The sequence below is a fragment of the Pipistrellus hanaki genome (genome assembly GCF_964339955.1).
Source record: "Pipistrellus hanaki genome assembly, chromosome: 15".
Lineage (NCBI taxonomy): Eukaryota > Metazoa > Chordata > Mammalia > Chiroptera > Vespertilionidae > Pipistrellus > Pipistrellus hanaki.
In genome coordinates, this window is record NC_140517.1 from 50,366,396 (window position 1) to 50,392,018 (window position 25,623).

General features: G+C 68.9%; 2 protein-coding genes across 3 annotated transcripts in view; both read left to right on the forward strand.

Annotated features, from left to right (window-relative positions):
• The first annotated feature begins 1,883 nt into the window (after positions 1-1,883).
• On the forward strand, positions 1,884-15,775 carry U2AF2 (U2 small nuclear RNA auxiliary factor 2). Of its 2 annotated transcripts, none has more exons than XM_084906458.1 (12): positions 1,884-2,026; positions 5,075-5,210; positions 5,533-5,577; positions 5,765-5,868; positions 5,994-6,145; positions 7,306-7,422; positions 7,542-7,680; positions 12,352-12,431; positions 12,537-12,659; positions 12,907-13,005; positions 13,121-13,369; positions 15,086-15,775. In XM_084906458.1, exons 1-12 carry the CDS (start codon positions 1,978-1,980, stop codon positions 15,218-15,220), a joined length of 1,428 nt encoding a protein of 475 aa, XP_084762584.1. In that variant the 5' UTR covers positions 1,884-1,977; the 3' UTR covers positions 15,221-15,775. The 2 variants fall into 2 exon arrangements, with proteins under 2 accessions (XP_084762584.1, XP_084762585.1); XM_084906459.1 differs by having other exon boundaries at positions 12,907-12,993.
• Positions 15,776-16,104: 329 nt separating this feature from the next.
• The window catches only part of EPN1 (epsin 1), an 11,775-nt gene continuing 2,256 nt past the window's right edge, over positions 16,105-25,623 (forward strand). The window contains exons 1-4 of the mRNA XM_084861355.1: positions 16,105-16,378; positions 19,566-19,874; positions 23,204-23,453; positions 24,630-24,785. Of these exons, the coding sequence (XP_084717481.1) occupies positions 19,647-19,874; positions 23,204-23,453; positions 24,630-24,785 (634 nt within the window). The 5' untranslated portion in view covers positions 16,105-16,378; positions 19,566-19,646. The remainder of the gene's footprint in view (positions 16,379-19,565; positions 19,875-23,203; positions 23,454-24,629; positions 24,786-25,623) is intronic.

Below are 25,623 nucleotides of genomic sequence, written 5' to 3' on the forward strand. Positions count from 1 at the left end.
CCCGCCCCGCCCGGCGAGCTGTGCACGCGGGTGCCCCTCGCCAGGCCTGGGGGGCGGGCGGCGTGCTCCTGCGTGTGCCTCTCCCCCCCCTCCTGCGGACCCCCCACTCGCACCCCAGGTCCCTGGTACAGAGCCCCGCCGTCCTTGCTCCCCACGTTCCCAGCACCCTTCCCCTTCCCAGGGCTGGGGGTGGGGTCTCCTCCCGTGGCCAGGCTCCCAGGGGCCCGGTCCTGCTCTTCCCTCCACACCGGCACCCCTCCCGCCCGCACCGGGCCCTCCCTCCCGGGGGGAAAGGGCGGGGACACTGTACATACACTCGGTCTCCGACCCCCCCAGCCCAGACCGAGGACCCGCCTTCCGGACCCCCCCTCCCTAGTCCACATGAGACAGAGAATTAATTATTCAGAGAATTTAAATTAAAGAGATGATAAAATTTGGAATAAACTACGCCCCGGCCTCTTCCTGGGAGGGCGTGGCCGTTGCCACGGAGACGGTGACGGGACCTTGGGGAGGGGGGGGGTCCAGGAAGCGGGAGGTTGGGGAGACAGGGTGTCATGAGCCCCCCGAGGCAGCGGTGGGAGGGGAGCAGCAGCTGTGCTCCGGGGAAAAGGCGGTCCGCGGCGAGAAGCCGGACTCAAGGGCCTCCAGCGGGGGGCGGCCCCCGGGGGACACGGGGAACCTCGGCCGGGAGGCGGGAACGCAAGACTTGGTCTCCCGGAGTGTCCTCCGCACAGCCTGCTGCGCCTGCGCGGCGGCAGGACTGCGCAGCGCGGAGACGGTTGCTACGGCAACCAGCAGAGGGCGGCCGCGCTTAACTGTCAGGAATCCGGGACTCTCGCTGGGGGAAGGGAAGTCTCGCGCACGCGCACTGAGGACTCTGGGGGCCCCGGCTCCCTCCCAGCGCCCGGAGAAGCCTCGCCTAAGACCCACCTACTACGCAGGCGCACCAGCCCACCTCGCGCCCGAACGCGTCCGCTGTGCGCAGGCGCACCAAGCCGCGCTGCCAACCTCCGCAGCAGCCGCGCGCACCCGCCACCTCGCTGGCTGCTTTTGTCTCGCGCCGCCTTCTTAAGCCTTCCGCGAGCTCGGCCTTTCTTTTCCTCCACTCCCCTACCCGGAGCGCCTGGGGGGGTCCGGGACGCCGCCCGTCCCCCGGATCCCTTCCCTTGACCCACCTCGTCTCCGTCCTCCCTCCCTTTTCGGTTCCCGACGCCGGAAGGAGCCGAAGCGCCGACGGAAAAAGCCGAAGCCGTCTTTCCCCCGAAGTGTTGGCGGAAAGAGCCGAAGTTCTGCGAGAAGGGAAGGAGTGAGCGAGTGGAATCTCCGGAAAGAGCCGAAGCTTGGAATCCAGCTTAATCCCCGGCGCGGCCCGAGGGCGAACACCGGGAACCTTCGGGAAGTGAGGGAGTCCCAGGACGGTTAGGCCTGTCGGAAGTTGCGGACTGTTCGGACAGAGCCGGCGGAGTAGCGCTGGGAGGCCCCTGCGGAAGCGGCCAAAGACGGACGGTTTGAATTGTCGGAAGAATCCGAACCCTTGGCAGGGGTGGGGGGGCGCTGGACGCAGAGGAAGGCGAGGACCCACGGAAGCACCCGAACGTGGACGAGCTAATTTCCGAAAAATTACGACAACCTGAGAACCCGGCAAAGCCCTCGCTTCGGGCGCTTTCGGAACAAGCCGAAGCCGCTGCGCCCGATTCCTGCCTCTACACTCCGGAGATAGCTGACGCTCTCCGGGACCAGGCTCTGGGGAAGGGGCCCCTCGCGGCGGGCCTGCGGGAGGGCCGGCGGGCGGGCTGGGCGAGGGGGCGGAGCCGGGGCGGGGCGGGGCAGGCGGGGCTCGATTAGGCAGGAGGCGGCGGCGCGCCGGCGGCGGCCGGAAGTAGCCGAAGCGAGCGGCGGAAGTAGCCGAAGCGGCTAGAGCGGGCGGGCGGCGAGGCGAGGTGAGAGCTGCACAGGGCCCTACGCGGCCGCCTCAGCATGTCGGACTTCGACGAGTTCGAGCGGCAGCTCAACGAGAACAAGCAAGGTGAGGGCGCCGGGGACGCGGGGGGGGGAGCGGACGGGGCGGGCCCTGGCCTTCCTCTGTGTCCCCCGCCATTTTCCCCCTCGCTTCCTCCCCTCCTCTCAGGGCCGCGCGGCCGCCCCCACCCCCACCGCCCCGCGGCGCGCGCCTCGCCCACGTGACCGCCCGGCGTGCCTCGGCGCGCGGCCGGGAGGCGGCGGCGGCGGCGGGCGCGCAGCACGCATGCGCGCTCCGCTCCGCGCTGCGCTGCGTCCCGGGCGGCGGAGGCGGCGCCGCGGCAGCCCGGGCCCCGCCGCGTGTCCGCCCCGGATCCATTTTTCCTGCCCCGGGGAGGAGCGTGTTTATAGCTCGGGCCCCCCGCGACCCCTCTTGGCCTCGGCCTCGGCACTTCCGCTTCCGGCCGGGCCCGCGGCTCGGGTCTCTCCACGCCCCCTTTGTTCCAAAATGGCGGTTGTGGCGCCCCCCCCCCTCCCCCGCCGCTTCACGTGGGCGCGGGCACGGCCGCGGCGTGGAGACCGGCGCCCCCGCCCCCCGCGGCCGCCACGTGTGCCGAGGCCGGCGGGCCAGGCCGCGCGGGCGCCCGCGCTGCTTGGGGGGGCCTCGGGTCCCGGCGTGTGACGCGGGGTTTCCTCGCGAAAGGGGCGCCCTGTGGTTTTTGTTTGTTTGTTTTTTTAAAGGTGTGCCCCTCGCGTACGTCTTGCTTAACACGCGGGCGGCAATGTGGAGTGTTAACCCCTAATCCCCCCCCCCTCCCCCGCTAGACACCCCCCCCAGGTCCGGTCCGGCCCAGCTGGGCCCCGATGTGACCCTCCAGCAGACGGGGCAGCTGGTCCCGAGAGGGCCGGCCCAGCCGGCTGCCGGGGGGGGGGGGGGGGACCCCGGGAGTGGAAGTGGGAGTGGGAGTTGGGCCCGTTAGGCGGCTGAACAGCCCCTCGTGTCTCACTCCTCTGTTTGGGAGCGAAGACGCCGAGGCCGGGCCGGCGGGCGCTGCAGCTTCAGCCGGGGGTGCGGGGCTGGAGGGGGTGGCGCCCCTTCGGGCCCAGCCTGGGCGCGGGGCGCGGGGCCCGCTGGCGGAGCAGGGCTCCCCGTCATGTTCTGGGGCTTCCTGTGGGGCGGCCATGCCCCCGGGGCTGCGGGGTCAGGGAGGGGGGGAGGCGGGGAAGGGGGGCCCTGTCCGCCTTCTGGGGCTGCGAGGCCGGTGCCCTCAGTCCGCGGGGAGGAGGGGGGCCGAGCTGAGCGGGTGCCCGGAGGGCTGCTCTGCCCCCCGCCGCGGGGAGGCTGCGGCTCGCAGGGGGTCCCGCCCGGAAGGCGCCTTCAGACGCCCTGCCTCCCGGCGCCTCTGGGAGGGGAGTGGGGTGGGTGCTGCCGCGTCAGGGGCCGAGCAGGAGGGCCCGGGGCCGGTGCCCGAGGCCCTCGCCAGGGGGCCACCCGCGCTGCCCACGTGCTGCCCGTCTGGGTCTTTGTCTGCGCCAGCCCCTCCGGCCATGTGCACCTGTGTGTGCGGGAAGCCATGCCCTCTCCGCCTCCCAGGCCCAGGCGCCCCTGCCTCCGGGTGGGCCTGGGAGACCCTGGCTGGGAGCCGCCCGCCCGCCTGTCTCGGCCCCGGTCTCAGGCCCAGCGACCGAGTCCCTGTGTGCTGCCAGGCCTGGCCTGACCCTCCCCTCCTGCTTCCACTTTTGGGCCATTTCTGCTTTTTTGCCGGCGAGGAGGTGACCCCATAGTCACTAGTGGCCGATCCAGGCCCTGGGCAGAGGTGCTGCCTGAGCCGGGGAGGGGCCTGCTGCCGTCCCGGCTCCTCCGCTTCCTTGCTCTCTGGCCTTCGGGCCAGTCATGGAGTGCTGTGCCTCAGTTTCCCTGTGACACAAGCCCCCAGCAGGGTTTCCCCAAAGTGGTAGTAAGGATTGAGGGCGAGTGATCTCTGAATGCTTAATGATCTGGCCACTCAGTGTGTATGTGTGTAATATATACACATATGTGTACATTATTTACACATTATAAGTGGCGCATGAATTGGTGCATGGATGGGTCCGGTCAGCCTGGCCAGGGGGAGGGGACATGGGCGGTTGGCCAGCCTGCCTGCTGGTCGAACCTGGTGGAGGGGACAGTTTGCATGTTAGCCTTTTGTTATATAGGGTACACACTGAGTGGCCAGATTACGTGTTCAGAGATCATAAATCCCTGGCCGCTCTGTATTTAGCCGGATGCTGGGTTTGGGCGCACCCTGTGCTTGCTGCCGTCTCCCCTTGCGGAGGGGTGGATTCCCCGGTGTCGGCGACGAGTTGAGGGGCGGGCACAAAAGGCTCGTAATTAATTACGCCAGAAAGTAACCGGAGGGCCCGCAGGTGCCACCCCTGCCACCCCTGCCCCGAGCGAGTGCGAAAGCTCCAGGAGCCAGCTGCAGGGCTGACTGGGCTGTGGGGGCCCATGGGGAGGGGGGCGGCTGTTGGGGGGGGCTGGGAGAGGCTGGGATGGGCTGACGGGGTGGGGGAGCCAGTGTCTCTGGGTCGGGGCTCAGCCTGCCCCCTCGGAGGCTGAGGGGTCTGGGAGCAGAGGGCGCCGTGGCCTTGCTGGAGGTGTGCTCCCCTCCGGGCGCCGACCCCAACGAGGGGGTGAGGGAGCTCTGCCCACCCCCCAGTGCTGTGCACGGGGTCAGGCCGGGTGGTCGGTTCGGGGCTGCGGGGGCGGGAGGGGCGCCTGGTGGCGGGGACGGCTCCGGAGGGCCGCCGGTCCCTCCGGGAAACATCATTGGGTCTCTTGGTTCCCCAGCCTCTAGCCCTGCCCCTCGCAGGGACGACCCTGGGGTCAGGCGCCAGCCCCTCTGTCTGCTCTGGCTCCCGGCTCCTCCTGAGCCGCTCAGGTACCTTGCACCCTGGGGGCACCTCCAGGCCCGTCCCCGCAGGTAACGCCTCCCGCCCGGGCCCGCGCGGACTGGCCTGGGACCCAGGCAGCCTGCCTCCCTGGCCGGCGGGGTGGCCCCCCTGGGCTGGGGCTCGGCCCCCGTGTGGGCGGGCAGGGCCGTCCTCCCTCAGCTCATCCAACCCCCCTTGCCAGAGCGAGACAAGGAGAACCGGCACCGGAAGCGCAGCCACAGCCGCTCACGCAGCCGGGACCGCAAGCGCCGCAGCCGCAGCCGCGACCGGCGCAACCGGGACCAGCGCAGTGCCTCCCGCGACCGGCGGCGGCGGAGGTACCGGGGGCCCGGGGGCCGGGAGGGCGGCGAGTGGGGAGCTCTGCCTCTGGCTCCTCTCCCCGGCGGGATCTGTCCTTGTGAGGGGCCGCCCTCAGAGGCCTGGGCCCTTCGGCGTGGGCCGTGGGTGTCCAGCGGGGTGGGGGCGGTGGGAAGTCTGCCCTCTGCTCGGCCTCCAGCTGGAAAGCGGCCCGCTGGCCTGCCTCCCCTCACTTCCTCTCTCCGGTGTGGGGAGGGGGCGGCGGGGCTTTGTGCCCGGGGTGTGTGTGTGGGGAAGATGAGCCCCCAGTCACCCCTCCCATCCTTTCCCTCCTGCCCCCAGCAAACCTTTGACCAGAGGCGCGAAAGAGGAGCACGGAGGACTGATGTGAGCTGCTCTTCCTGCCCTCACCCGGGGCCACCTTGCCCCCCCCCCCGCCCCGAGCACCCCCCCCCCCCGGCCCCACCCCTGCCCCGAAACCAGCCCGTCCCCGGGCCGGCGGGCGGGCGCTCCTGGGGGCCAGGGGAGTTGGGGCCGCCGCACTGAGGGGCTGCCCGCTCTCCCTCCGCCCCAGCCGCTCCCCCCGCCATGAGAAGAAGAAGAAGGTCCGCAAGTACTGGGACGTGCCGCCGCCCGGCTTCGAGCACATCACCCCCATGCAGTACAAGGCCATGCAAGGTGCGCCCCTCCCGAGGCGGCGGGCGGGCCCGTCCGGAGCCCCGGAGGCCGGGAGGGCGGAGGGGAGTAGAGCAGCCGGTACGGGCCGGCCCTGCTCCCGCTGATCCTTCGTGTCCCTCCTGAAGCTGCGGGTCAGATTCCGGCCACCGCCCTCCTCCCCACCATGACCCCCGACGGCCTGGCTGTGACCCCGACGCCGGTGCCTGTTGTGGGGAGCCAGATGACCAGGCAGGCCCGGCGCCTCTACGTGGGCAACATCCCCTTCGGCATCACTGAGGTACTGCCTCCCCCCTTGCCGTGCCCCTCCCCTCCCCTTGCTCCTCCCCTCCCCTCCGCCCCCTCCCCTCCCTGCACGGGTCAGACTCCGCTCCTGCAAGACCCCCCGGCCCCCTCCCAGACGGACGATGGAGTTGAGCCAGCCAGGGGCCGGGCTGGGGGTGGCCCTCCCTCCCTCCTCTCTCCTCACCCGTCTCCCCTCCCACCCTCCTCCACACCCATGGATCGAGCACACACATAGCTTACCTACGAACCACGATCCTCGCATCCGGGTCCGTGCGGAGAGAGACAGAGAGGGAGACGCGACACACACACAGACGCACGCCCTCAGTTTCCGACACGCCTCTGTTCTCTGCCGCCTGTCCCATCCTCTCCCTCCCTCCCTCCCTCCCGTGGTCGCTGCTCTTTTATTTTTGATGGCCCTGACCCCCCGCCTTCCCCACGCTCCTCTCCCCCTCTCCCCACCCCTTCCCGTGGCACCCCTGAGAACCCCGAGATCAAAGAGTTGTTTCCATTTCTCTTTAAAGTGAAATATTGTGGGGCTGAGATCCCTCGTAGCAACAAAAAGTTTGCTACCATCGGCGAAGGCAAGTAAGGTCCATTCTGACTTTCTCAACCTGCACTTTGCTACATTTGATGAGCCAGCCCCCGACTCCAGGGCCAGATCCCTCCACATCACTCTTCTCTCCTCCCTCTCCCTCCCCGCCCCTCCCGCGCTCCCCTCCCCGTCCTCCCCGTCTCTCTGCTCCTCCCTTCCACTCTCTCCACTCGGGCCCCGCCCGGGTCCCCCTCCTGCCTGCCGCTGCTTTCCCTCTCCTGTCTTCTTCCTCGCCACCGGCCGCGTCTTTCTCTTCGTGTCCTGTCTCCTGTTTCCTCTCCTCCCTGTGCTCATCGTTTCCTGCATCTGACCCTGAACCCCCAACTCTGCTTCCCCTTTTGGGCCCTGGGGCTCGCCCCACACCTGGCCCTGCGCCTCTGCTGCCCCTCCCACTCTCATCCCCTCCCGCTTTCCCTACTGTTGACCTCTGTCCCCACCGATTCCACTATCCCCCTCCCTGTCCTTCCCCCTGCCCCCCAAACCCTCTGTGTCTCCCTCTCTCACCCTCCCCCTCCTCTCTCCACCCCCTCCCCGCCCCTCCCTGTCTCCTCTTCCCTCTGCAGGAGGCCATGATGGACTTCTTCAACGCCCAGATGCGCCTCGGGGGGCTGACGCAGGCCCCGGGCAACCCCGTGCTGGCTGTGCAGATCAACCAGGACAAGAACTTTGCCTTCTTGGAGGTGAGGGGGGCGGGGCGGGGCAGGGCGGGGGCCGCTTTGGCTGCAGCTCCTGTTGGTGTGGGCTCTCCTGCCAGTGTTCCTGGCGCTCAGTCGCCCTTCACCCGGTCTGTTTCCTGCAGTTCCGCTCGGTGGACGAGACCACCCAGGCCATGGCCTTCGACGGCATCATCTTCCAGGGCCAGTCGCTGAAGATCCGCAGGCCTCACGACTACCAGCCCCTGCCCGGCATGTCGGAGAACCCCTCTGTCTACGTGCCTGGTGAGTGGGCCCCCGGCCCGGCTGCCCCAGCCCAGCTGGTTGCTTGGGAGCAGAGGGGGTGCTCTGGGCGGGTCTCCTCCGTCCCCCAGACCTTGGAGCTGGGCAGAGGTGACAGGTGTCTGCTTGAGGTGCACAGCCCAGCTGGCCAGTCACGGAGCCAGGACCCAGCCAGGTGTGGGAGGTGAGGGCCTGGCTCTGGGGCCCAGGTAGTGTGTGCATGCCTGTGAGTGTGCACAAGTGTGAGCATGCCTGTGTGCGAGTGAGTGCGTGCGTGTGAGTGTGCATATGTGCATGTGAGTGAGTGTATGCATGTGTGAGTGCTTGCATGTAAGTGCGAGTGTGAGCGAGTGTGAGCATGTGCATGTGTGCATGCGAGTGTGAGTGCATGCAAGTGCGTGCACGTTTGCAAGTGAGCGTGTGAGTTCGTGAATGCATATATGAGTGGGAGCATGTGAGTGAGTGTGTGCACACGAGTGTGTGTGAGTAGGTGTGAGTGTGCATGTGTGAGAGTGCATGTGAGTGCGTGCGCAGTCAGTTGTGGGCTGGGGCTTCTGCCCACACCCACAGGAGACAGTCCCAGGACACTGGTGTTTGTTGTTTTTTGACGGGAACCAAAGTGTGTGGGAGGCACGGTGAGGAGGAGCGGGCCATCGGGGGTTCGCGGCCCTGACCCCGGTGATGTGGGTGAGCCGCAGAGCTCTGCTGGGCAGACGCGGCCTCGGTTCCCGTCTTCTCGAGGGAAGCTCCCGGTGGAGACGGAGCAGGCAGTCGCCCCAGCAGGCCCGGCTCAGCGTCGGCGAGGAGCGTGTGGGGCGTGGAGGGCGCCCCGGGGCGCGGGGCTGGCTCCTCAGAAAGGGGGCTCCGGACAGGCTAGGGGTCAGCTGGGAGGCGCTGCCCCTGCCGCTGCCCCTGCCGCCCTGGCTGCAAGTCTCCTGGGCCCTGCAGGTGGGGCTGTGGCTGGAGGGGCTGGAGGGTGCAGGGCCGGCACTTCGGGGCGTTAACGGCGGCGCTGGGAGGCCTTCGGGCGGCTGGTAGGATATTGTCCAGCTCGTGCTCGGACCAAAGCCAGGCTCATCCTGGGGCCCTCGAGCGACTGGCCTCTGCCATTCACCCTCTGCTGGGGAGACGTGCAGCCACTTCCTCTCGTGGCCTTGGTGTAGGGAAGACGGGTTGCCGGGTGGACACAAACTGCTGTTTGCCTGCCTGCCTGCCTCAGTTTCCCGATTCTGCCGGAGCTGGTGTTTCGGGAGCTGTCACCGTTCTGTCACCGCTCCCCTCAGAGCCTTCCCCGCTCCAGCCTGCCAGGCCCGCTTCTGGGGGACGGGGCTCTGTTGGGGGCAGGAGGCAGGGCAGGAAGTGCGCAGGGGGGGCAGGGGCTGTAGGCTCCCCGCAGCAGCGCCTTCCCGGGGGAGGTGCGGGTGGAGTGGGTCGGTCCCCGCTCTGGCTCCGGGCAGCGCTGGCGGTCATTCTCTGCGAGCTGGGCCGTGTGATGCGTGACTTACAAGGACTTCTCGGCCTCTCCTTGGAAACCGGATTCGGCCAGTTTGAGCTGGTTCGTTGGTGACGGGTGAACTTCAGGGGTTCCCCAGTTCTGTCTCTTCGCGGACTCTGGGGCGGGAACCCCAGGTCCTCACCGCGTCCACCCTGTCCCGCAGCGAGTGCTCCATCACGAGGCAGGTGGCAGCAGGCCTGGGGCCAGCCCCTCCGTGGGGGCAGGGCCAGAGGAGATGCTTAGGCCTCACAGGCATCCGCTCTCTGAAGGTTCCACCGCTGGTCAGAGAGCCGTGACCCGCCCTGACCTTCCCAGGCTGGGCCGTGGGTCTGCGTGTTCACACGCCGTGAGACTGGCTGGGGCCGTTGGAGTCGGGCAGGACTTGCTGACGGGCCTGTGGGAGCCGCGGGGAGCCACGCTGCTGGCTGTGCGGTCCAGGCCATGAGGTGGGCTGGGGGGTGGGGCTGAGGCTGGGCTCCGAGGCGCCTTTAGAAACCGGAGCGCTGGCGATGTGGCCCATGGGTCCTGCTCAGTTATCACTGGGGAGGCCCCCCCCCCAGCTCCTGTGTCAGCGCTGCTGGTGTGGTGCTTGGTCACACAGCCCTATAGCACAAGGGCCGACACTGACCCCGGGGCCAGTGTGGGTCTCGGTGGTTGAGCGGCGACCTGTGAACCAGGAGGCCGGCATATGGGGTCGCAGGCTGGATCCCCAGTGTGGGTCCTGCAGAAGGCAGCCATTCAGTGATTCTCATCGTCATCGGAGTTTCGCGCTCTCACCCTCTGAAATAGAAAAAACCTGTACCTTTTAAAGGAATGGATACTTGTTGGCACCCAGCTGTGCTCCCGCGTTGCCCATAGCTAGGCTGTACTCCCTCAGTGCCAACCTGGGTGATGCCAGACCCCGGCCCACGGACTGGAAGCCCCCGCCACTGGGGGCAGTGGGCGCTGGGCTGGCGGGGCTTGGGCCCTGCTGATGGCTCCGGGCCAGGCTGGGCACCTGCTCGGCCGGTCCCTGGTCCCTGTGCGGAGGGAGACGGCAGACTCGGTCCCAGTCCTTGTCCGGAGGCGGAGCCTGAGCACAGAGCGCAGCCATGCTCCCTGGGGGAGGGCCTGGCCGGAGCGGGATCTGCTGCAGGCCTAGCATTCTCAGTCTTCCTCTTTTTGTAATAGAGCTAACCATTGAGTTTTCTGTTCTCTGTTAAAAAGAAGTCAGTTTTATGACCGAAGGGAAACAGCATTTTCAAAATCCAACAGTCCTTTTTTTTTTTTTTTAAGTATATTTTTATTGATTTCAGAGGGGGAGAGATGAGAATCATTGATCAGCTGCCTCCTGCATACCCCCCACTGGGGATCAAGCCTGCAAACCTGGCACGCGCCCTTGATAGGAATCAAACCTGAGACCCTCAGTTCGCAGACCGACTCTGTCCAAACCAGCTGGGCCAGCAGTCGTTCTTCTGGGACAACTCAGGCCCTGGAGGCGCTTCCTCGTCTCTGCGACGGGCATAGACCTGAGGCTAGGCGTGCGGGTGCGTGTGTGTGTGTGTGTGTGTGTGTGTGTGTGCAGGGACCAGTAAATGCACCCCTGAAGCCGGCGCTGGGGTCCTGAGCCGAGTTTGTGAGGCAGAAAGACACGGAGTGGGGCAGGGAGAGCTCTGACCTTGGGGGGAATGCACTTGGCTGTGAACTCCGCCCACTGCCCGGCTCACCTTGCAGGTCAGGGCTGAGTCCCTGCCTCCCGAGGCTCCGCCCTCACCCTTCCTGGGCAGGGTTTCCTGTGCCAGGCCCAGCGGTCACAGGCAGCCTGGTCTGGCCGAGGCCAAAGGTGGAGGACAATGGCTCAGAAACCACCACTTGGCTGTGGGAGAGGCGGGGGGGGGGGGGGGGGGGGCAGCATGAAGCAGGTGCAGGGACAGTGCAGGAGCGTGGAGTCCTGGTCTATGTCAGCGGTGGAGACGCCAGGGGCTTGGTTTTGGGTGCTGAGACCAGCCCGAGTCCCCAGGCGGCTTCGCCCTTTCCTGACCACGGAACCGTGAGAGGTCTGGCTCCCGGTGTCAGAGCCCGGTGGCCATGGAGGGCCTCCGGGGCCGGCCCCCCTCAGGTCCTGGGGCAGCTCGGGGGCATGCTGGGGACATCGCAGCGCCCTCCCTGCCCTGAGGGCCCTCCCTTCCCTGAGGCGTATGGCCCCGCAGGCACTAGCCTGGGCCCCACGCCAGTGACGTAGCCTCTGTCCGCGTCCCCCGTGCCAGGAAAGCCGTTAGTTCACTGCGGAGCTGGGTGAGGGGGTCCTGGAAGCCCATTCCTCCCGGTGAACTCAGCCAGCACTCCCTCTTGAGGCCTCAGTTTACCGCGGACGCGCTGTGGGTAGGCTGTGGAGAGCATTGAGGTGTAGACTGAATGGGACCCAGGTGCTCGCCCTGTGGGGACTGCGCCATCCGAGGCCCCAGCTCCCAGGATGCTCTGCTCCTCCCCTGGGACAGCGGTCCGAGGCTCAGCTGTGGTGCTGGGGGGGCTGGGCTGGTGCCAGCACCTCTGCAGGAGGCTGGGCAGGGGTGGGAGGAGCGCAGCCTGCCCGGGGTGCGGTGGCTCTGTCTCGGTGAGTTCCCAGCCCAGCTCACCTGCCCAGGTAAAAGGGGGCAGCTTCTCGGTGGGGGCTGCAGAGGGAGGCGGGGCAGGGGCTGCCGGCACGTGTCACTGAGCCCTGAGTTCAGTGCAGTCGTCACTAAACCCACTCAGCTGCGTCAGCCCATGGGCGCCGGGGGCCGGTGTTGAGCGAGCCGGCACCTCAGGGACAGACAGCAGGCACCTCCAGGGGCACAGGAGCCCGGGCCAGAGCGCCTGGGACTGGGCTGCGTGGCGTGCAGGAGCCCGGGGCGGGCGGGGGATGGCAGGAAGGAAGGGGGGAGACGGGGTGTGTGTGAGACCCTGTCTGCAGTGAGGTTCCCTGGCCGCAGGCAGCATGGGGGTGAGCCCGGGTCTTCACGGCCCTGGGCGGACTGGCGCTCTGCATCTCTGGCCAGTCACCAGGCACCTGGGGGGTGGGGCAGGCTGGGGACAAGGCGTTTTCTATTGCCAGCTGTCACCGGGCCGGGAGGAAGGCGGGCCTCTCCCTGCACCTCCCCCAGGGTTCGGTGGCAACCTCTTGGTGGGCATCCAAGTCTGTCCCTTCCTTCTCCCCCCAGGAGTGGTGTCCACTGTGGTCCCGGACTCTGCCCACAAGCTGTTCATCGGGGGCTTACCCAACTACCTGAACGATGACCAGGTAGGCCCCCGCCGACCTCCCCGCCCCACCTTCACCCGAACACACCCTGCCGTGCGGCCCCCACCCCGCCTTCGCCCAACACTCCCTGACGTGGCCCCCCTGCAGGTGAAGGAGCTGCTGACATCGTTCGGGCCTCTCAAGGCCTTCAACCTGGTCAAGGACAGCGCCACCGGGCTCTCCAAGGGCTACGCCTTCTGTGAGTACGTGGACATCAACGTCACGGATCAGGTGAGCCCCGGGCCCGGTCGGCTGAATCCGCCCTGCCCCCACCCTGCTGTGTTACCGCTCAGGTCTCCCTCGGGACGGGCGGGAGGAGGCGCCAGCCGCAGGGCCCTGCCAGGCTTTCCAAGCTCAGCCCTCTGCCTTCCCCTCTCCCCCGCCGATGCCCACATCTGTGGTATCGGGGCCTGGTGGGCTCCCGGGCCCTGACCCGCACCTCTTCCCTGCGCCCCCACCCGTCGTCCTCCAAACATAGGCCATTGCGGGGCTGAACGGGATGCAGCTGGGGGACAAGAAGCTGCTGGTCCAGAGGGCGAGTGTGGGAGCCAAGAATGCCACGCTGGTGAGCCTCCCGGCACGTCATCTTCCATTGGCTTGGGGGTCGGGGGGCGGGCACGGGCCGGGCTCGGTGTGCCGGGACGGGTGCCCCCGGGGCGGCCGGTGACACCCTGCCTGCCCTGCCCCCACAGAGCACCATCAACCAGACCCCCGTGACCCTGCAAGTGCCGGGCCTGATGAGCTCGCAGGTGCAGATGGGCGGCCACCCCACCGAGGTGCTGTGCCTCATGAACATGGTGCTCCCCGAGGAGCTGCTGGACGACGAGGAGTACGAGGAGATCGTGGAGGATGTGCGGGACGAGTGCAGCAAGTACGGGCTGGTCAAGTCCATCGAGATCCCGCGGCCCGTGGACGGCGTCGAGGTGCCCGGCTGCGGGAAGGTGCGTGCTCGCCCGCGCCCGCCCGGGCTGCTCTGGGACCTCGTCCTCGCAGTGGGGAAAAGAGCTAAAAACAGTCACCACTCCTACACGCTCACCTCCGGGGGCTGGGCGCCCTGAGCGACCCCGCCGAACCCCCCTGGTTACCCCAGAGCGCTCCCAGCAGCTCCCGGGCCTTCCCACGTGGTCGGGTGTCAGAGGTGTCACATTCTCTGTCTGGTTTCCGAGCCCCCTGTGCCCTGTGCCCTGTGCCCTGGGGCAGGGTGTGCGCCCGGGACCCGGGGGTGTCGCTGGAGCAGGCAGGCCTGTCACTGGGGAGGGGCGCAGGCTCTGGCACCGCGCTCAGGACGTCAGGCCAGAGGTGGCCGTGGGCACCTGGAGGCCCTGGGCGGGCGCAGAGCCTGGAACAGGAGCATGCTGGTGCTGCCAGCGGCCCTGGGGGGAGCCCGGAGCCTGGCCCACGAGGGACTGAACATCAGAGGAACCAATGATCCTGCCTCATCTCTGGGGTCAGCCCGTATTTTTTAAAATATAGTTTATTGATTTTTTACAGAAAGGAAGGGAGAGAGATAGAAACATCCATGAGAGAGAAATATCGATCAGCTGCCTCCTGCACACCCCACTGGGGATGTGCCTGCAACCAAGGTGCATGCCCTTGACCGGAGTTGAACCCGGGACCCTTCAGTCCGCAGGCCGACGCCCTATCTACTGAGCCAAATCGGTAGCCTGTTTTATTTTTAAGCTTCATTTTTATTCTCCCCGAACATGTGCAGGGAGGAACTGTGAGTGCTGGAGTGATGTAGTGTGTTAGCTGGGTTGTGCTGTGGCATATACCGCGGTTTCAGAGTGGCGCTTCCAGTTGCCAACAGCTGCTTTGTAAGGACTATAGTCAGCTTCCCGCCCGCCACCTTTTCTGCTGAAATGACTTTTCTGCGTGTTTCTCCGGAGACCCCGGGGCAGCTAGCTTTGGGGTCTGTGCTGTGCCTGGTTAGATGATTAGCTCCATCTGGGGCCTCCACCCACCAGATCCTGGGAGCACCACACGCCCCTGTGACAACCAAACACACGCCAGGCGCTCACGTGGAGCCTGAGACAGGTTGAGAACTGCTGAACGAACTGCAATACCGTTATTAAAATCATCCTAGTGCCTCCCAGCCTGTCTCGGGCTCTCCTTAGGGTCAGTTCGTTCCTTTCAGGGCACACACCAGGAATCATGCAACTTGGCCTTAGACTTGGTCACAGTCGATCAGTTCTGCACCCCCCGCCGCCTTTTCTGCAAGCCGTTTTAATTGCTCAAGCGATGGGGGCGTTCTGGAACCCCACGCAGCCCCCTCCACTTCCGCACACTGCTGGGTCAAGCCAGCAGGCACTGAACAGGTCACAGTTGGCCTGTCTTCTGTGTCTGCCTGGGTGTGCAGCCTCATTTCTGAGCTCCCCTTGCTTCATCCATTGTCTGCGGAGAGCATGGCCCTTGGGGTGCCTGGGGTCCGCTTGGTGCGAGGGGGCACACGTGACCTCTTCCCCGAGCCTGCCTCGTGCTTTCTCCCTGGCACCCCTCTGCTCCGAGCTCTCCTGCGCTCCCATCCTGGGGTTCCGGAGGGCATGTGGGTGATGACCCACACTTGCGGGAGCCCCGGGTTAGGGCGGGGGCTGGCTGAAGGCTGAGGAGCCAGCCAGCGCCCACAGGGACCCGGCTCTCACCCGCCTCTCCCCCTGCAGATCTTCGTGGAGTTCACCTCTGTGTTTGACTGCCAGAAAGCCATGCAGGGCCTGACCGGCCGCAAGTTCGCCAACAGAGTGGTTGTCACAAAGTACTGTGACCCCGACTCTTACCACCGCCGGGACTTCTGGTAGAGGCGGCGGGGTGGGCGGGGCCGGGCTGGCTGGGGGCTGCTCCCCACGCCCCCTCCCTCTTTCCCCCTCCGAAGACGATGGGCAGAGGAGTGACAGCCGAACGACAGCCGGCAGCAACTGGAATGGCAGCAACTAAGGGTGGGGGGCGGGGCGGGACGGGACGGGGAAGTGTGCACACGGCCCCCACACACGCACCCACAGACACAGAGGGAAGGGGTCTGGATGGGAGGGGTGCACGGCAGGGTGGGGTGGGACCCCACAGCCCCTCTCCAAGTCAGCCTCTCCTCCCTTTCACCCCCTCCTCCCCCCGTTTTCCACTGTAGGAACAGCGTGTTTATATTTTATGGCCAAACGATTTTGAATTTTGTTGTCCGGCCCTTTGCCCTGCCCCGCCCCCCCAGCTCCGCAGCTCCAGCCCTCGGGCCTCTAGTCCTCCCCTCGGTTTCTTAACGTAGTTGTTCTCTCCTCTCGCCCGCGGCCCGCCCCTCCTCCTCTCTGTGGCGGTTTCATATTTGCTAAGACGAATTTGCTCATTAAACATTTTGTTGTATTTTACTCTCCGGGCTGCTCCGTCTGGTGTGTGTGACCCCGGGTGTCCCCATGGTGCCAGGTGCCCTTGGCTCCTGCGGCGCTCCCGCCCTCTGCCCGGGGTGTGCCAGAGCCGGTGCCACCGCCCGGCGTGCAGGCGCCGGGCCAGGCGGGGCGGAGGGGGCGGCGGGGGCAGGGTGGGACCCGCGGCCTCCCGGGCCCTGGCGGCGGCGGGCGGAAGTGAAGCTGGCGGAGCCTGTCAACCGGCCTCGCGCGCCGGAAGTGACGTTTTGCCGGTGGGCAGGGCGGAGGAAGCCGGTGCTGCGCAGACTCGGTAGTGGGCGCCGGGCGGGGCGCGCGGCCGCTTCCGCTTCCGGTCCGTCGCCTCTTTCGGTTGCTTCCCGTCCGCTTGGAGGCTCCCCTTCCCCGCCCGGCTCTCCGCGCCCCTCCCGGGCGCCGGGCGGCGGGGCCGTCGTCGTCGTCGTGCCGTCCTCCGTGCGTCCGCGCGTCCGCCCGAGCGCGTTCCCGCCTCCGCTGCCCGCGGCCCGGCGCGCGCCCCGCGACACCGAGGCCGAGCGGGGCAGGGGGCTGCCCGCCATGACCCCCCGGAGCCCGGCGTGAGGGGCCGAGGTGAGCGGGGCCGGGCGCGGGCCGGGGCCGGGCGCCTCCGCGGCCGAGGCGTGTGGGCGCCGGGTGGGCCTGCGCCGCCCGCGCCTCCGCCTCGGCGTCTGCCTGTCACCGCCCCGGCCTTGCCCGCGCCCTGTCTGTTGCGCCGTTCGCCAAAGCACTGCCCCGGTCTGCGTGTCTCCTGCTCGCCCCGGGCGTCCGTGTCCGCGGTCACCAGGTGTCTACCTGCCTGCCCGCCCCTGCCCTCCGCCGCAGCCCCTCTCCGCGGCCCGCCGGCCCCCAGGCCCCCGGGGCCGGTGCCGGCCATCCGGGCCCCGGGGCCGGCCCGCTGCTCGCGGTGCGGGCCGCCGCCGCCTCGCCGCGCCCGGGCCTGGAGCGCCGCGCGCCGGGCGGAGGGGCTGCCGGTGCCTGCCCGGCGCTGTCCGGCGCTGTCCGGCCGTAGAAAGCGTGTCGTTGACCGCGGGGAGCCCGCTGCAGGGTCTCTGACCTGCCATGGAGATTCGGTCATTTTGAGGGACCCCCCCCCGAGAATTTGGTCCTGCCCCCCCCCCCCTCCGATGGAATGGGGGGTGCTCTCCCACTCCTTGGTTCCTGCTTAGTCTCCTGCTAAGCAGCGTGGGTGGGACGTTGGCGAGCCGGTTGCGTGTTCCCTGTGAGCACAGGGGGTCGGGGTCGGGGTCGGGGTCCGGGTCCTCCGATGCCCCCCTCGGGGAAGTGCAGGGTTTCCCCCGAGGACAGCCTGCGCGCCTGCTCTCCCCGGCCCAGCCAAGCGCTGGATGTGCCTGCCGTCAGCGCCTGCCGCGGGCGCTTCTCCCGCCTCCCAGCGGAGGTGCGGGAGCAGATGGCCAGGCTCCGGGCCCAGATTCCCTCCGCTCCCTGTTCGTGCCGCTTTCCTCCTCTCCCGTTGGCCCGTCCCCGGCCACTGCTGCGTTCTGTCGTTTTGCTTTTCCCTTCCTGCCTGGCTCGCCTCCTCTCCGGGGCTCTGTGCCCGCGGCACCACGTCTGGGTGGCCGCCCCCTCTGCCCGCCTCCTCTGCCCCTCTCCCCCGCCTCACTCCCTCTCCTCCCAGTCTTCCCACACCAGCTCTGGTCCAGGTGTGCCTGGCCATCTGTGTTCAGCCTGGGCCTCGGCTGGTGGGCGGGCTCAGCGGGTGTCTGTGTGTGTGTGTGTGGGGGGGTGTATGTGTGTGTGGGGGTGTCTGTCGGGTGTCTGTGTGTCTGTCGTGGCGTCAGGGTGCCAAAGCGATGGATGGTGGTGGTCAGAGCCTGCTCTGGAGCCAGGCTGCTCCCGCTGAGGCCGAGTCCCGGGAGGGAGTCAGGGCCGGGCCTCGGTTTCCCCCTCGGCTCCCCCCGTGGGTCACGGGCTTGGGAGACGCATTGAGCTGCTGTGTGTGCAGCACGTGGAGGGGCGCGGGCGCGGGGTCAGGGCCGGGGAGCGGCTGCTGGGGTGTCCCTTTGCCGGATGTCGCCCTCCGGTCCCTCCCCGCCACCCTGGTCTCCATCTGAAGCCGTCACTGGGGCCCAGCCGTGGCCTTGGCTGAAATACTCCGCCTCCTCGGGCCGAGGGAGGCGCCGGGGAGGGCACGGCTGCCTGGGTGTTCGGTGCGATAGTGGACTCTGGCTCCGGAGGACAGGACGGCCCAGGCGGTGCTGCCTTATCTCTCCCGGCCTCGCCTCAGCCGCCTCCGCCTCAGTCTGCCTCCGCCTCCACCTCCGCCGGCCTCCGCCGCCTGCGTCCCTGCCTGCCTGTGTGTGTCCCTGTGTGTGTGTGTCCCTGCGTGTGCGTCCCTGCGCGTGTGCGTCCCTGCCCGTGTGCGTCCCTGCGTGTGTGTGTCCCTGCATATGTGTGTGTGTGTGTCCCTGCGTGTGTCCCTGCGTGTGCGTCCCTGCGTGTGTCCCTGCGTGTGTGTGTGTGTGTATGCGCGCCTGTGTGTGTCCCTGTGTGTGTCCCTGCGTGTGCGTGTGTGTGCCTGTATGTCCCTGCGTTTGTGTGTGCCTGTGTGTCCCTGTGTTTGTGTGTCCCTGCGTGTGCGTCCCTGCATGTGTGTCCCTGTGTGTGTGTGTATGCCTGTGTGTCCCTGCGTGTGTGTGTCCCTTCGTGTGTTTGTGTGTGTGCCTGTGTGTCCCTGCGTGTATGTCGCTGCGTGTGCATCCCTGCCTGTGTTTCCCTGTGTGTGTGTGTCCCTACGTGTGCATCCCTTCCATGTGTGTGTCCCTGTGTGTCCCTGTGTGTGTGTGTCTCTGTGTGTGTGTGTGTGTCTGTGTGTGTGTGTCCCTGCCTGTGTGTCCCTGCGTGTGCGTGTCCCTGTGTGTGCATGTCCCTGTGTCTGCCTGGGGTTCTGCCCCTCCACCCTGCCCCAGAGGTGTTTCCGCCCCCCCTGCCCTTCCTTCCAGTTTATTGAAAGGCTCTTCCGGGCCAGCTGCTCCCCTGGGAAAAGCAGTGTCCAGACAGACCAGGTCTGCCCCCGGGCTGGTGGGCCTCAGCCCAGAGTCAGGCCGATGCGGGCAGTCACAGGCTCGGGCGTGACTGCGGAGGGCACCGCGGGGCCCTCCCGGCAGAGGGAGGAGGGATGCCAGGAGGAGGGAGGAGGGAGGAGGGAGGAGGGGGGAGGGAGGAGGGAGGAGGGATGCCAGGAGGAGGGAGGAGGGAGAACGGAGGAGGGAGGAGGGATGCCAGGAGGAGGGAGGAGGGAGGAGGGAGGAGGGAGGAGGGATGCCAGGAGGACGGAGGAGGAGGGAGGCATGGTGTCTGGCTGCTGAAGATCTGGGAAGTGGCGCCCTGGGGCAGAGTGGGAGTGACGGTGACGGGGAGAGGGAGGGCAGGGGACCAGCTCGGACACTGCCCGCACGCAGCCGGCTCCCGCGCCCTGGCCCTCCGCTCCGGCTCCCTCTGGCCCCAGCGGAGCCCATTTCACAGAGGAGACGGCTGAGGCGCGGGGTTCGGGCCCACCCAGGTGGCGGGCAGGAAGTGCCGCCGGTGTGTCCCCTGGGCCCGCCGGCTGCCACCGCTCGCTCCTCGCCTCAGTGAGCAGGGCCCCGGCAGGAAGGGGCTGGGCGAGTTTGAGGAACCGAAATGGCCGGGCGGCGGAGATGGAGGGGGCAGGCGCCGGGGCCGAGCCTCCGCGGTCACGGGGACCGTCCTTCCGTGGCTGTCGGGCCCCGCGGTGTCTCCAGCCCCCTCCTCTCCCCAGATGCGGTGACCCGTCCGCTCCAGCCGCCCGTCCGCCCACGCCCCGGGGGGCCCGCCCCGGGCGCCGCCGCCGCCGGCCGCCATGTCGACCTCGTCGCTGCGGCGCCAGATGAAGAACATCGTCCACAACTACTCGGAGGCCGAGATCAAGGTGCGCGAGGCCACCAGCAACGACCCCTGGGGCCCGTCCAGCTCGCTCATGTCCGAGATCGCCGACCTCACCTACAACGTCGTCGCCTTCTCCGAGATCATGAGCATGATCTGGAAGCGGCTCAACGACCACGGCAAGAACTGGCGGCACGTCTACAAGGTCGGTGCCCGCGGCGGCGGCGGGCGGGCGGGCGGGCGGGGGGCGGGCGGGGGCCCCTGGGCGGCACGGGGCTCCGACGGGCTGCACCTCCTGCGTGCGTGGTGGCGTCCTAGACTTCGGTTTTTACTTGTTCTTACGGAGCGGCCTCTCCTTCCAGGAGGCACCGGGAGGCCTGGGCAGGTGCCTCATGTCCTCCCCATCCCCCCTCCCCTCCCCCGTCCAGTTCCCTCCGGCCCGGCCCGGCCCCAGCCTCTGTCCTGCGGGGCCCCGTCTGTGTGCGTCCGGGCACCGGGCGGGCAGCCCCGGGACTGTGGGCAACGGACCGACCTCGGGCGCTTACGTGGCCACGGGCCCCTGCGGGAACGGAGCTGTGTGTGGCCACGGGCCCCTGCGGGAACGGAGCTGTGCGTGGCCACGGGCCCCTGCGGGAACGGAGCTGTGTGTGGCCACGGGCCCCTGCGGGAACGGAGCTGTGCGTGGCCACGGGCCCCTGCGGGAATGGAGCTGTGCGTTAGTTAGAACGTGGCTGCCGCACGCGCTCCAGAGGGAGAGGAGGCCGAGGCCCGGGGCTGGGCCCTGCGGGGGCGTAAGGACTCGCGCAGGCAGCCGGCCTGTGGGCTGCCTGCCCGGGAGACCAGCTGCTCAGACGCCGGCCTGCGGGTGCTGGGGCCCGCCGTGGGCTTGGGGTTTCTGGGCCGCGGGCCGGAGAGCGTGCATTGGGGAAAGGTGGCCGCGGTGCCGCCGCGCCCAGCGCTGCTCCCATGCACCCTCCCGGGGCCGGACCGACCGGCGGCGCGGGGCGGGCTCCGTTTGCTGCTCCGGGGAAAGGGCCGGCCGGCCCCGCTGCCGGCCCCGGACCTCCCCCCGCGGAGCGGCCGGCCCGGGCGTGAGGCGGTCCTCCAGAAGCCGGGGTGCGGGCCTGCTCCGCGGTGGGCCGCCGGGCCCTGGAGGCGGGCTGAGGAGGCCGGAGGCCGGGTCACGGCGCCGCAGGGCGGCGGGGGGCGTGCGGCCAGGGCACTGGCGGTCCCCGGAGCGTCTCCCCGGCTTCCTGTGGCGCTCCCCGCAGGCGGGACCGGTCTGCAGCTGGCCTGACTCACCGCTGAGTCAGAGTTCGATCCTTCCCGGGCGGGCCTCTGCCTGGAGGTGAGAGAGGCCGGGGCCGAGGCGGAGGCAGGAGCTAGCCCAGGACGTGGGTCCGAGGGCTTCCTGGCCAGCGCCAGGATGGGGACAGTGGAGGCAGGGATCCCCGTCTCCGTTTCCAGGTGAGGAAACCGAGGCACAGAGGCTCGGCCCCAGGGGTGCGACCTGGGCGGGGCGCCCCGGAGCCCCTCTGGACTTGGCTGTCATCTGCCCGTCCCGGAAAGCGGGGTCTGGGCAGCGAACCACGGCCCAGGGCCCCATCCGGCCCCTGCCTGTTTGTAAATAAAACTTTATCGGCACTCCTCTGGGTGTGCAGGGTGTCCTGTGGGGCAGGAGGCTCGGCGGCTGCTTTCAGAGGGATGGGGACGGCGGGGCCACTGCCCACTGCGGCCAGGTGGCGGGTGCAGCCGCTCGCTCCTGCGGGGGTGCACCTGGGCCACCGCCCGGCAAGCCCTGCCGCCGTCCACTGAGCCACACCAGCTAGGGCAGCGGTCGCCGAACTCAGTCCATGAGCCAAACAGCAACAGTACAACCTTTGGAATTTCTTTATTTTTTAATTGGAATCTTTTTTTATTTTTATTTTTTTTACTTTTATTGATTTTTTACAGAGAGGAAGGGAGAGGGATAGAGAGTTAGAAACATCGATGAGAGAGAAACGTCGACCAGCTGCCTCCTGCACACCCCCTACTGGGATGCACCTGCAACCAAGGTGCATGCCCTTGACCAGAATTGAACCCGGGACCCTTCAGTCCGCAGGCTGACTCTCTATCCACTGAGCCACACTGGTTTCAGCCAATTGAAATTTCAGTGACCATGGCGGCGTGCCCGTGCCCAGGAGCCTGTCACCGGGGCGGGGGGGGGGGGGGGGGGGGGCTGGGTCGCTTCCGGGTTCACCGTCCTCACCGCGATCCAAAGTCCCCAGCCCTGGAATGAGATTGCCACTCCGCTCGCACAGGGTGCGCCCAGGCCGAGGCGAGGCCCTTTCCGCACTTGTGGGTCCCAGGGCGCGGGCGCGGGTGCCTCCGCCAGGGGCTGTGTCACGTGGGGGGGGCCGGCCCCCCGCCCCCGCCCCCGCCCCCGGGGTGCCCAGTCCTTCCCTCCTCCCTCGCCAACAGCTGGAGGGCCGGTTAAAGACTAACCGATAGCAGAGGCAAACACGGCGACCCGCCTTGGCCCCGGACGCCCGGCCGGCGGCCGACCGGCTCCAGCAGCGGCCACAGGTTCCGGGCCCGCCCCCACCGCTTCCCTGGGCAGGCCTGCCCCTTCCGCCGCAGCTGATGGGGCTGGAGGAGACAGTTCGCTGTCCCACCAGGGAGTGCAGAGGCCCCAGCTGTCCTCCTCCCTGTGTGTGTGTGTGTGTGTGTGTGTGTGTGTGTCCCGCCCCGCGGCTGGCCAGCCTGTGGGTGTGAAGTTTCACACTTGCAGCTCTGGCTGCTCCACCCCAGCCACGGACAGAGATGGGGGCCTGGGGGAAGGTGGGGCCGAGGGCCGAGGGGCGGGGCCGGGGGCCAGGGCCGCAGGCGGTGCTGGGGCTGGAGAGGGGGCAGTGCGGAGGGGGCAGGGGGCGGCGGGAGGGGGCGGCAGCGCCCAGGGTGGCTCGGGCCTGTGGGAACGGGTTCTGGCGGTGGGAACGCGGCCCGGCATGGACGGCAGCCACCTGCCTCCGTGCCTTCGGATCTGCCTCACGGCGGGGGCCGGGCCGCCCTTGGGGACGGGCACGTGGCTCCGGGCACGCCACCAACCCCTTCGCAGCCTGGAGTCCGCGGCATGAAGCCCGTTCGCAGGCTGCTCCGCGGTCATCCCCCCGGGCGGACACCCATGCCCCCGTCCCAGCCCAGTCCGCCCTGCGGGGTCACCCCCGGCGGACACCTGAGCCCCCGTCCCAGCCCAGCCCGCCGTGCGGGGTCACCCCCGGCAGACACCCGGGCCTGTCACCCGGCTCAGCCCGCCCTGCGGGGTCACCCCCGGCGGACACCCGGGCCCGTCACCCCGCCCAGCCCGCCGAGCGGGGTCACCCCTGGCAGACACCCAGGCCCCCGTCCCAGCCCAGTCCCAGCCCGCCGTGCGGGGTCGGCCCCGGGCGGACACCCGGCCCTGTCACCCCGCCCAGCCCGCCGTGCGGGGTCGGCCCGGCGGTGAGGTCCGCGGGCCCGGCCGGCCCTGAGTGACGGCGGCCTCCCGCCCCCCAGGCCATGACGCTGATGGAGTACCTCATCAAGACGGGCTCGGAGCGCGTGTCGCAGCAGTGCAAGGAGAACATGTACGCCGTGCAGACGCTCAAGGACTTCCAGTACGTGGACCGCGACGGCAAGGACCAGGGCGTGAACGTGCGGGAGAAGGCCAAGCAGCTGGTGGCCCTGCTCAAGGACGAGGACCGGCTGCGCGAGGAGCGGGCCCACGCGCTCAAGACCAAGGAGAAGCTGGCGCAGACCGCCACGGGTGAGCCCGCCGCCCCGGCTCTGCCCTCCGCCCCCGGGCTCTGCCATCCTCGCCGCCGCCGCCCCGGCTCCGCCCACTGAGCCACCGCCCGCCCCCGGCTCTGCCCGCTGAGCCACCGCCCGCCGCCCCCGGCTCTGCCCGCTGAGCCACCGCCCGCCCCCCCCGGCTCTGCCCGCTGAGCCACCGCCCGCCCGCCCCCGGCTCTGCCCGCTGAGCCACCGCCCGCCCCCCCCGGCTCTGCCCGCTGAGCCACCGCCCGCCCCCGGCTCTGCCCGCTGAGCCGTCCCTGCGCGGCCGGGCCGGGCGCGGTGCCGTCCGCCCGCGTCAGTGCGGGAGGGGAGCGGCTCCCAGCCCTCTGGTCAGGGCAGATGCCCGGAGAGCCGGGCCCCTGCCCGCCTGCAGGAGCCTGGCCTGTAGGGAGGGCTGTCACTGCTCTGCCCAGCGCCCGCCGGAGGTCAGGGACACGGGTGCCCAGGCCACGGGGGGACCAGCACCCACATGGGGTCAGGGACACGGGTGCCCAGGCCACGGGGACCAGCGCCCGCCGGAGGTCAGGGACGGGTGCCCAGGCCGCGGGGACCAGCACCCGCTGGGAGGTCAGGGACACGGGTGCTCTCAGCCACTTTGCCTTGAGGAACCTCGCAGGCACAGGGACCTTGAACTTGAAGCTTGGGTTGTGGGAGCTTTTCTCAGGGACGGGAGATATTATTCGTCGTTTGGCTTTTTTCTCCCCATCACTGGAACAGTGAAACCCTTCCCTGGCTTACGGGCCGCCGAGGGCTGGGCAGCGGGCCCAGATTGCTGACCGAGCCCGGGGCACGGGGGGGGGGCAGGAGCGGCCAGGCGGGGGCCGACCGCCCCCCCGGAGCGCCGAGTGGGGCGCTGCTGCCTGGGCTGGGCAGGGGCAGGGGCAGGGTGGCCCGGTGGGCTCGCTGTCCGCCTGCCCCGGCCCACGGTGCCCTTCCCTGAGCCTGCCGCCTCTCCATCCTTCCTTCCTTCCTCACGGCTCCCGAAGCCGTGCCCGCGGTCCCCGCCTGGCCCCGGGTGTGCGCAGAGATTCCCCGAGCCCCCCTCGGCAGGGCTGTCCGTCCTGCGGTCCTCCCCTCCCGGGGGGCCAGACGGGCCGGGGGCGCTGGCTCGGCGCCCGGTCCCTGTCTCACCGCCCCCCTTCCCCAGCCTCCTCGGCAGCCGTGGGCGCGGGGGGCCCGCCCGAGGCCGAGCAGGCCTGGCCGCAGAGCAGCGGGGAGGAGGAGCTGCAGCTGCAGCTGGCCTTGGCCATGAGCAAGGAGGAGGCGGACCAGGTACCGGCCTGCGGGGGGCGCCGCGGGGTTTGACTTCCGTTCTGCCATCCCATCTCCATGCCTCCCCTCGGCCTCCGCCCTCCGCCCCCTCCAGGCCTGCTGTCTCCCTGTCTGCTCACCTGGGCCCTGTGCTCTGCTGCCTCCGTCCTGGGGCTCCCTCTCCCCCCTCTCCTGCCTCCCCTCCTCACCCCGGAGGCTTGTTCTGCTCCGGCTCTGCCCGCCCCTCCCCAGTTTGGGGATCCTTCTCTCTGTCTTTGGCTCTGTCTCAGTCTGTCTCTCTCTGTATCTTAGTCTCTCTTGTATCTCTGTCTGTGCCTCCTCTCTCTCTCTCTCTCCCTCCCCCCCCTCTCCCTCTCTCTCTCCCTCTCTCCCCCTCTCCCCCTCTCCCTTCCTCTCTGTCCCCCTCTCCCTCTCTCCCTCTCTCTCTCTCCCCCTCCTCTCTCTCTCTCTCTCCCTCTCCCCCGCCCCCCTCCCTCACACTGACTCCCCCCTCCCTCTCTCTCTCTCTCTCCCTCTCTCTCCCCCTCCCTCTCTCTCCCTCTCCCCCTCCCTCTCTCTCTCCCCCTCTCCCCCCCTCTCTCCCCCTCCCTCTCTCCCCCCTCCCTCTCTCTCTCTCCCCCCTCTCTCTCCCCCTCCTCTCTCTCTCTCTCTCTCCCCCCCTCCCTCCCACTCTCTCTCTCTCCCTCTCTCTCTCCCCCTCCCTCTCTCTCTCCCTCCCTCCCTCTCTCTCTCTCTCTCCCTCTCTCCCTCTCTCCCCCCTCCCTCTCTCCCTCCCCTCCCTCTCTCTCTCTCCCTCTCTCCCTCTCTCCCCCCTCCCTCTCTCCCTCTCTCTCTCCCCCTCCCTCTCTCTCTCCCTCCCTCCCTCTCTC